Source organism: Polistes dominula, unplaced genomic scaffold (assembly GCF_049000335.1).
Source record: "Polistes dominula isolate Pdom_NZ unplaced genomic scaffold, Pdom_raw_medaka contig_28, whole genome shotgun sequence".
Classification (NCBI taxonomy): domain Eukaryota; kingdom Metazoa; phylum Arthropoda; class Insecta; order Hymenoptera; family Vespidae; genus Polistes; species Polistes dominula.
In genome coordinates, this window is record NW_028300879.1 from 37012 (window position 1) to 45687 (window position 8676).

General features: G+C 30.8%; 4 protein-coding genes across 6 annotated transcripts in view; 1 reads left to right on the plus strand and 3 right to left on the minus strand.

Moving 5' to 3' along the window:
• LOC107068508 (MAP kinase-interacting serine/threonine-protein kinase 1) overlaps positions 1 to 2389 on the minus strand; it is a 25515-nt gene extending 23126 nt beyond the window's left edge. The window contains exon 1 of one of the 2 annotated variants that reach the window (XM_089173190.1): positions 2163 to 2389. In XM_089173190.1, the coding sequence (XP_089029316.1) occupies positions 2163 to 2339 (177 nt within the window). In that variant the 5' untranslated portion in view covers positions 2340 to 2389. Of the gene's footprint in view, positions 1 to 1467; positions 1528 to 2162 lie in introns of those variants that run through there. The other variant, XM_089173186.1, reaches the window with a different exon arrangement.
• On the plus strand, positions 1836 to 6003 carry LOC107068504 (nitric oxide-associated protein 1). Its single transcript, XM_015324956.2, is given in 7 exon segments — positions 1836 to 1973; positions 2686 to 3338; positions 3341 to 4375; positions 4494 to 4790; positions 4906 to 5227; positions 5315 to 5532; positions 5626 to 6003. Coding segments are annotated over 6 exon segments (2340 nt in total). The 5' UTR covers positions 1836 to 1973; positions 2686 to 3073; the 3' UTR covers positions 5829 to 6003.
• Positions 6004 to 6016: 13 nt separating this feature from the next.
• LOC107068506 (uncharacterized) lies at positions 6017 to 7750 on the minus strand. Of its 2 annotated transcripts, XM_015324960.2 has the most exons (6): positions 7619 to 7750; positions 7175 to 7537; positions 6983 to 7102; positions 6755 to 6855; positions 6261 to 6671; positions 6017 to 6168 (listed from the first exon to the last, which is right to left on the minus strand). In XM_015324960.2, the coding sequence occupies exons 1-6, from the start codon at positions 7670 to 7672 to the stop codon at positions 6018 to 6020; spliced, it is 1200 nt and encodes a 399-aa protein (XP_015180446.2). In that variant the 5' UTR covers positions 7673 to 7750; the 3' UTR covers position 6017. The 2 variants fall into 2 exon arrangements, with proteins under 2 accessions (XP_015180446.2, XP_015180445.2); XM_015324959.2 differs by having other exon boundaries at positions 7175 to 7672.
• A 379-nt stretch (positions 7751 to 8129) lies between these two features.
• On the minus strand, positions 8130 to 8667 carry LOC107068507 (uncharacterized). The gene is made up of 2 exons (XM_015324963.2): positions 8376 to 8667; positions 8130 to 8289 (listed from the first exon to the last, which is right to left on the minus strand). Exons 1-2 carry the CDS (start codon positions 8618 to 8620, stop codon positions 8130 to 8132), a joined length of 405 nt encoding a protein of 134 aa, XP_015180449.1. The 5' UTR covers positions 8621 to 8667.
• Positions 8668 to 8676: the final 9 nt, after the last annotated feature.

Below are 8676 nucleotides of genomic sequence, written 5' to 3' on the forward strand. Positions count from 1 at the left end.
GGTTCATTTAAATGGATTGAAAATAATTACCGACGTATCGAGTAGAAAGATGTACGTGAATTGATATGATCTAGGCTGGAATATACTTATTTTTTCAAATATATATCACAAAAAAGGAAAGAGAACTTATAATTAGTAATCTCTCTCTTTGTGCTTGCAAGATAAGAGTTTGCATATCTTTCGCTCACCGGGGATCACGGTGAGAACGATCTCGGCAAAAGGAAATAAATCAGTCGACTTACATAACTACGTTATTTGTTTCTTGGAACGATATATTTGGCAAAAAGAGGTGAAAAAAAAAAAAAAAAAAAAAAAAGAAAAAAAGATAAAGTGTACTAGGGTGGATATGTGAGGGAGGGAGAAAGAGGAGGGAGAAAGAGGAAGGAGAAAACTTGTTTACATCGGGGCCGGCAACACGTTCTGCGTCTCGCTTTGATTGGTTGCGACGAAGATGAGAGAGAAAGAGAGAGAGGGAGGGAGGGAGAGGGAGGGAGAGGGAGAGAAAATAAATAGTAGGAGACGCATGAAGGCGACGTTATTTGAACAACGTTCCTGTTCTTTTAAATTTCTCGCAATTCATATGCACACACATTCAAAATGCATTCTAAAGAATAGGAAAAAACTTGTCCTCTGAATTTTCTTCGACCTTCAATATAATTATATAGTACTCGGAGAAATAATATTATAATGATTTCAATTGTTAAGGGCCTCAAAAAGGGAGCCCGCGTGAGCGTGACTATCTTATTCTTTCTTATTTATTCTTATAATAAAATATGGGATGTAGAAATGAATTTGTAATATATACTCTTTTGCGTTTTCATTAATAACTCGTTAAAAGTTTCGACCTTGTACCACTGCTAAGTAATTTAGCTATTAAATGAAACTCTCGCGTTCCCGGAATACGCAAAAGATATCGTTGCCAATTGACAATTTTCACGACCTTAGACGACAATTTCAAACACATCGTTTCGTGTAACAATAATCAAACAAATGTTTCTACTAGCAGCGTTGACGCGCAATCATATTCAAATTTTAGCCAATAGGAAATAAGCGCGCGGAAAACGTTAATATAAACGTAAACATGTTCGAATCAAAGAGGAGAATAATTTAAAAATAAGGAGAGAAAATAAATATCTCAATAATAGAGCATAACCTCTTCCGTGTTATGATATATTATATAAATATATCGGTCTCTTTGTTGGCTCCATGCTCGTTTTATTATTCTTCTCTGGGGGTTTCTTCAAATATAACTTACTTTTAAATAAAAAACATATTACGCACACACATATGCGTAAATATGTATAGACTTTTCATAAGGGTGATTGAAAAATGTTAAGCCTCAACACAACAACAACAACAATAATAATAATAAATCTTTTTTCAAGCGATTCGTGTCACTTAAAAGAGAGAATAACAATTTGTTAGTTTTTGATTAAAAGTAGTTTTCTTTAGAAGCATTTGGCGTACGTGCAAGCTCGGTGCTTGGCTATCGAGTATAAAATATATAGCCATGACCCAATTTCGTGTCTTCGACCGGTTCGAAGGTGTATTCCGTTCGCTTCGAATCTTCGATTTGCCTAGAACCCTTCCTTCCGTCCTTCCGTCCTTCCGTCCTTCCGTCCTTCCTTTCGTTAGCTTATTTTATTCGAATAGTAACCTTAGTTAGAACAGGGTCTCGAGATACGTGCGTGTGCATGTGTAATGCAAAAGAATCGTTGCGTGTAAAACAATAGAGTTATACCGATTTAATTTGACCTTTTATTTTTTCTTCAACTTCCTTTTTTCTCTTTGTATAAACGCTACAAAGCGTTTTCAATTCCCTATATTTCTTTGACAAAAAATAATATACAGAAAGGATTTAATCAAGTTGTTAAATAAGAATTGAATAAACAATTGTTTATTGCTTATTTTAATTATCTCATATGCATTAATCCATTGGTAAGGTTGGTCTGTGTGGTATTCTTATTATATCGGTAAGTGTTTTACCTTAGTGTTACATAACTTGGATAAAAATATATAAACTATGAGTATATAGGATAAAAAAGATAGATGGAACGATAATCATTGATATCGCGTAAACGTTAAAACGACTTTGAAGTAAGCGCGCGAAATTTGTATTATCCGATAATAGGAGAGAAAAAAAAACAACAAATGAAATTTACCTTCCGAGATTCCGCCATGCTACCGCCAAACAAATAACACAATTCGTTTCTTCGTATTTCCGAATGACTCTTGAATTGACACACTTGATTGACTTTAGATGTGCCACTCAATCGCGTATTACTTGGAAATAACGTAATCCATCGATTAATTAGATAATCAGTTTGAAATATTTTCATGTACGATAAGCTACGCAGTTAGACGCGTCCGGCATTTTTCGTCATAATACCGGCGAAACGCCGCGTCTCGTGGCGGGAACCACGACGCGCCCTCCTATCGACTTTCGATGTATCGTTTACTATCACTTACTATCACTTACTATCGCTTACTATCGTTTTCATTCTCGTAACCAAGTCGTATAAAGAAATTATTTTAATGAATTAATTCAACTAATCATTCAATTCTTTGTTCCTTTTCTATTGATAATTTTTCCTAAATATTCGACAAATACTTGTTCATCCAATTAAATTGTCTAGTGAAAAGATAAAGATGTAATTACTATTAATGGGTTTAATGGGTTTTCAGGTTATGTTTAAAAAGTGCTGAAACAATAAATGCACACATCAAACAAAGTTTTACATTACCTCCTTTACATACAAATGAAATGGAGATGAACACAAACAAACAACATTTCATTCATTCATTGTTTACTGCTCATGAAAACTACACATTGCATCTGCATGTTATAATACCATGTTCATATATGTACGCACAAAGGGTTTAGTGACATCTATGAACAGTCAACGTCTATGTTCAAGACAGATCTTGGAATCTTTTTGCGAGTTTAGTGACATCTATGAACAGTCAACAAAGTACATTCAGGAAGAGAGAGATCTTGGAACCGAGGTTATAAACGTTAATTCTTACTACATATATAATTGGAAAGATACTTGTCATTTAATGTTTTGAAAGCATGTCGTTGATTAAATTAACGCTACACACACATAAACTAAGGACAAAATTGAACAAAAATAATGACATTTATCATTTATTGCAATTATGCTCTACGAATTGTTCTTTTATTCCAAAATTGCAATTTTCTACAAAGAACAATGAGGATGACAATATTTTATTCAAAATTGATCCTAAAGTTAAAGAGCTCAGGCATAAAATATTATACAGCGATTATTTGTCTTATGAAAAAAGAAAATTGGGATATGTCAATCGTATGAAAATAAAAAAAAGTTAAATGAGATAAAACATCAAGAACAAATGTTAAGACAAGTAAGTGAGCCTGTGTTTAGTGTTATATTAAACCATATTGATAATAATCATTTAGCTGATCATAATGCTACAAATTCAAGGGAAACACTTAGCGATTCAGGTGATATCAAATTGCATAATATCGTACATATGCCTTATGCATCTACGGATAGTTATAAAGTCGTTGACATGCCTGCTGACATGCCTGCTGACATGCCTGCTGACAAAGTCAAGAATACTTCTGAAGAGATAAGCAGTGAATCATCGCTTAATATAACTTATAAGAATTTGTATGAAAAATATTTAAAAAGTAAAAATTCCATTCAGGATAAAGAAAAACAAACTTTTATAGAATACGAAGAAACTTATTATGAGAGAAAATTCAAAGACTTGGAAAATGTTGCATACAATTGGATGAATGATTATGAACAATATGACGATATGAAAGGAAACCCAAATGATTGGCTTTACGGTACACCAAATGAAAACAGTAACATTAGTAATATTCCATGTGGTGGTTGTGGAGCTTTATTACATTGTAAGGATCATGCGCTTCCTGGTTATTTACCATCTGAAATATTCATGGGTATATCCAACGAGGAACTCAAAATAATGATTTGTCAAAGATGTCATTTTTTGAAATATTATAACACGGCCTTAGAAGTTAAAGTATCTTCCGAAGAATATCCTGAACTTTTAAAAGTTATTAAAACGAAAAGATGTGCTGTTATTTTAATGATAGACTTAACTGATTTTCCATGTAGTATATGGCCAAATATTGGTACTATATTACATCCTTATACACCAGTATTCGTAGTTGGAAATAAAGTTGATTTGCTCCCTAAAGATTCACCGTTATTCGAAGATCATATTAAAGATTGTCTTTCAAGAGCTGTAGAAGACACTGGAATATTGGCAAGAAATATTAAACATGTATCCTTAATTTCTGCTAAGACTGGATACGGAGTAGAGGAACTTATAAATAAATTACATAACGTATGGAAATATAAAGGTATAGGAAAATTCAAATTCCTCCTATTTATCACCTGTATATACCACTTATATGTACCTGCTTTTTCTTATACTTCTTCTTATTAACATTGTGTATGTGTGTGTATTAATATTTGCAGGAGATGTGTTTTTAATTGGATGCACTAATGTAGGTAAATCTTCATTATTTAATAGTCTTTTACAATCCGATTATTGTAAAGTGAACGCTGCTAATATTGTACAACGTGCAACGATATCTCTATGGCCGGGAACAACTTTGAATTTATTAAAATTTCCTATTTTAAATCCTTCTAGAAAGAGACTTTATTACAGAACATTAAGATTGCAATCTGAGAGGGCAGACCAACACGCGAAACAATTCATAAACAATTATCAATTGTTATTATCGCGTGATATAAAATATGCTACATTGGAAGGTATGCTATAAATAAATTTGTCTTCTTTTGCATACCTATCATCATTCATTAAATTCATTTCTTTATTTTATCTAACAATTATTATATTAATATAGAAAATATTAATGTTATTTAGGATTTGTTGGTAAGACTTTTTCATCGCGCACGTTCAATAATTTACAATGGGATTCATTTTCTAATTCGTCGAAATGTAATAATCATCCCAAGTTTGGATTGGATGAAACCAGTGATGAATACAAGAATAGTCGTTGGTGTTACGATACACCTGGAACTATCCAACCAGATCAAATAATAGACTTATTAACAATTGACGAAATACTAAAAACAATACCAAATCAAATTATTTCACCTAGAACATTTGTTGTTCAACCAAAAGAAACAATATTTATAGGAGGCTTAGGAAGGTTGGATTATTTAGAAGGAAACTCATTTATTAGGTAGTAGTAAACTTTATATATATATATATACTGCTCTTAATATCACCGATATACAATTACTACAATATTATTAGAAAATTCTTACAGATGTACAATTTTTGCAAGCCACATGTTACCCATTACAATGTGCAATCTCATTGATGCAGATGATTTATATAAAGAATTATTACACACAGAAGCATTTTCTGTGCCTATAAATGATTTAGAAAGGTTGAAATTATGGCCCTGCTTACAATCAAAACAGTTTAGAGTAACAGGTATCGATGCAACAGAATCTGCAGCAGATGTTGTTTTATCGAATGCAGGTAATTCTCTTTCTATATGAATATGTTTATATTTCGTTAAGATATTACAAGTCATTTGAAAATCATACAAAATATTCAAGTATATTTTAATAGGTTGGATAGCGGTAACTCCTAAACAAAATGAAATCATTAAATTACAAGGTTGGACACCAAGTGGACGAGGTATATATTTAAGAATGCCAGCTCTTTTGAAAAACTCCGTTGTTTATCGCGGTGCAAGGGTACTTGGTACACCTGCTTATAAAAGTGGAAAGCAAGTTTATATGAGAGAAAAGAAAATTCCTTCCTCACATTAGTATTCTTTAATACTTACTCTGTGAATATCTATATAAAGTATAGTATAATCACATTACGTTGAATAATGTAACGTGGAAAAAACAAATGCTGTAATATATGGGAAAAAGCAAATAACATAGGTCGAATTTTAATCAAAATACCACAAAATAAAATACACGTGGAACTCGTACCAAATAGCAGTAAATACTTTATGCACCAATTCCTTCAGCATGCATTTTTGCTTGCTCATACATTCTCTTATAAAATTTTTCCAAATTTTTATAAAAATCCTTCAATTGATTTTGCTCACATTTATGATAAGAAGTTTCATTTATTGCCATTTGTTCTTTCGATCCTAGTCTGTGAAAAATAATATATATATATATATAAACGTAATATTCTTTTTTACAATAGATAGATATTCATGTATTAATTAGTGGTAGTTACGTTACATTGGTACTGTTGATTCTCTTTGTCTTGTATGTTCATTGTCTGGAGAATAAATAGTATTGTGATGTTGATCATCAAACAACTGGCTAATGCATTTACAGTAATGATGGTCTTTTAACAAATAATTTTTATTATTAGTTTTATAACTTTGTGCGTTATCCGTTACATTATTTTGATTAGAAAAATAATCTTTGTATTTCAAACAAATGGGACAATTATCATAAATATGTAAGTCATTATACGCAGTTAACAGTTCAGATTTGTTTTTTTCTGAACCACATGATTCACAATTACAAACAACAAATCTCTTTCCTGCACAATAATATTGACTGTTAGAACATTGTACTTTTTTAACGGGAGAATACTGAGAATATATATACGAATGATATTTATTATTTGATTTTTCTTGAGATCTGCAAAAACGGTAAAATATAATTGACCAACATATTTCAATTTTCTGTTTATGTTTATTATCATTTTCATTTGCTTTACATACAATTGATAATTTCGATCTCTAATTATTCCTTGACTATGGCAAACTCTTTTTTGTCTGATAATGCTCTTGACCGGACGTTTTCTGTGAATGCATGGTGCACTCTGAAAAGTAGGTTGTTAATAAGTAGGTTAACAGGTAGGTTAACAGGTAGGTTTTTGTTTTAACAAAAAATATAGTAGATTAATAAAAGTTTAAAAAATGGTTGAATTAATAGCAACGTAGTAGTACCTTAGAATTAATTGTTTTTGGATTAACGATATGTATTGCTGACTTATTAATGTCATCTATACCTATGATTCCTTCTATAATAGTTTTCGTAGAAACTTCTATTTTAGGTGCTATTATACCCTGCGTGTATATAGATTTGATTTAATTATTAAAGTAAGAATAAATATATGTGAAAATTGTCATTAATCTTACAGGAAAATATTTAGTAGGTTCCATAAGCAAATCTATATCTACGCCAGCCAATAGACGATCCTTGAAAGACGATGTAGGATATAATAAGTCAACTAAATTTGTTTCAAATGTAGCTAAAATGACTCCTCTACCAGAAGGTGTAATCCATTGTATTAATTCTGCAAAAAAGAATTCTTCTTCCAAGCTATTTTGTAATTCAGTTAAAGTAACTACAGAAGAAAACATTTTTTCAAATGTAAATTTTTCATTATATAATAATGGAAAAATTGGTGCAATTCTATGAGATTCGGTATTTGAATTCAGAGCAGTTATTTTTAAAATTATTTTTCCATTTGGACATAGCCAGACACCAGGACAAGTTACCTGGAAAAAAAGAAGAAAAAAAGAAGAAAAAAAAAAGAAGAAAAAAAACATAATAATTTTACAATCTAATTGTATACATACAGCATGAAGATCGAGGTGTATTTTAACGCAAAATCCTCTTCCTGTCATGTTCATTGACAACTACTTCACTAACATAAGTAACTCCATTGTACTGCTGATCAAGAAGAGTTTGTTCTTATTATTTTTCTATTACCACTACATTTAATGAATTTGAACAATTATTTAATAAGTTATTTTGTTGAAGGCACTTATCAATTCTTTAAGAATTTCCATATTGTCAGAAGAACGCTGGTATATGGTAATATAGTTGTAATATAGTTGTTGCCAGGAAACAATAACACACAACATTAGTATTGAATTTGACACAGTTGTAGAATTCTTATCAACATGAGATATACTTATGTGTATATATGAATAGTTTACGAATAATAAAGTTAGAAACACACGTTTATTAATTGCATGTTGAAAAATAATAATTAGCAAGATTTTTCGTAAACAAAGATATAGAATTTTATTTGTAGCCTTTAAGAAGACTAACATACAATCAATATGTTATATGCATATAAAAGTATTATGTCTTGAAAGGTAGACCAGTAAATCTTGTTACCGGTAGACCTTTTTGAAGATGTCGTTGATACAACTCTTTCTTAATAAAATCACATCCTTTTCTAACAAAATTGAATTTTGGATCATTCGTTGTAGGTATCAATGGCTTCGTAAACCATCCATATCTACAATCATTTTCAACAATATTGACTATGGACAAATTTTTTACTTCCTATAATTATTTGAAATAATGAATTATTTGATAATTTACTCCATATTTGTTGAAGGAGGTCTAAAAGTATAAATGTTTTTTGGTGTTAGAGCTGTACGTCTTTCAATAAATTCAATATATTCTTTTGGAATATCAAATGAAGAAATAGCATCATGACGTGCATAAAACTTTCCAGTCAAAGATTTTAGATTGTGCGCTGTAAGAACAAATTGTTCTTGTATCTTCAACGTACGATTTTCTTTTTCATACCGTTCAGTATAAAAACGTAATTTAACAGGATCCATATATAAATTCTTAACACACACACACACACACACATCAATCGTTATATATGAAGTTG

Coding starts and splice junctions, on each gene's coding strand:
- LOC107068506 (XM_015324959.2), bottom strand. CDS start 7,672: ATGAACATGACAGGAAGAGGATTTTGCGTTAAAATACACCTCGATCTT. Junction 6,672..6,754: donor AGAGATCGAAATTATCAATT/GTATGTAAAGCA, acceptor CCGTTTTTGCAG/ATCTCAAGAAAAATCAAATA. Junction 6,169..6,260: donor AGAGAATCAACAGTACCAAT/GTAACGTAACTA, acceptor TATTTTTCACAG/ACTAGGATCGAAAGAACAAA.
- LOC107068507 (XM_015324963.2), bottom strand. CDS start 8,620: ATGGATCCTGTTAAATTACGTTTTTATACTGAACGGTATGAAAAAGAA. Junction 8,290..8,375: donor CCTCCTTCAACAAATATGGA/GTAAATTATCAA, acceptor AAATGATTGTAG/ATATGGATGGTTTACGAAGC.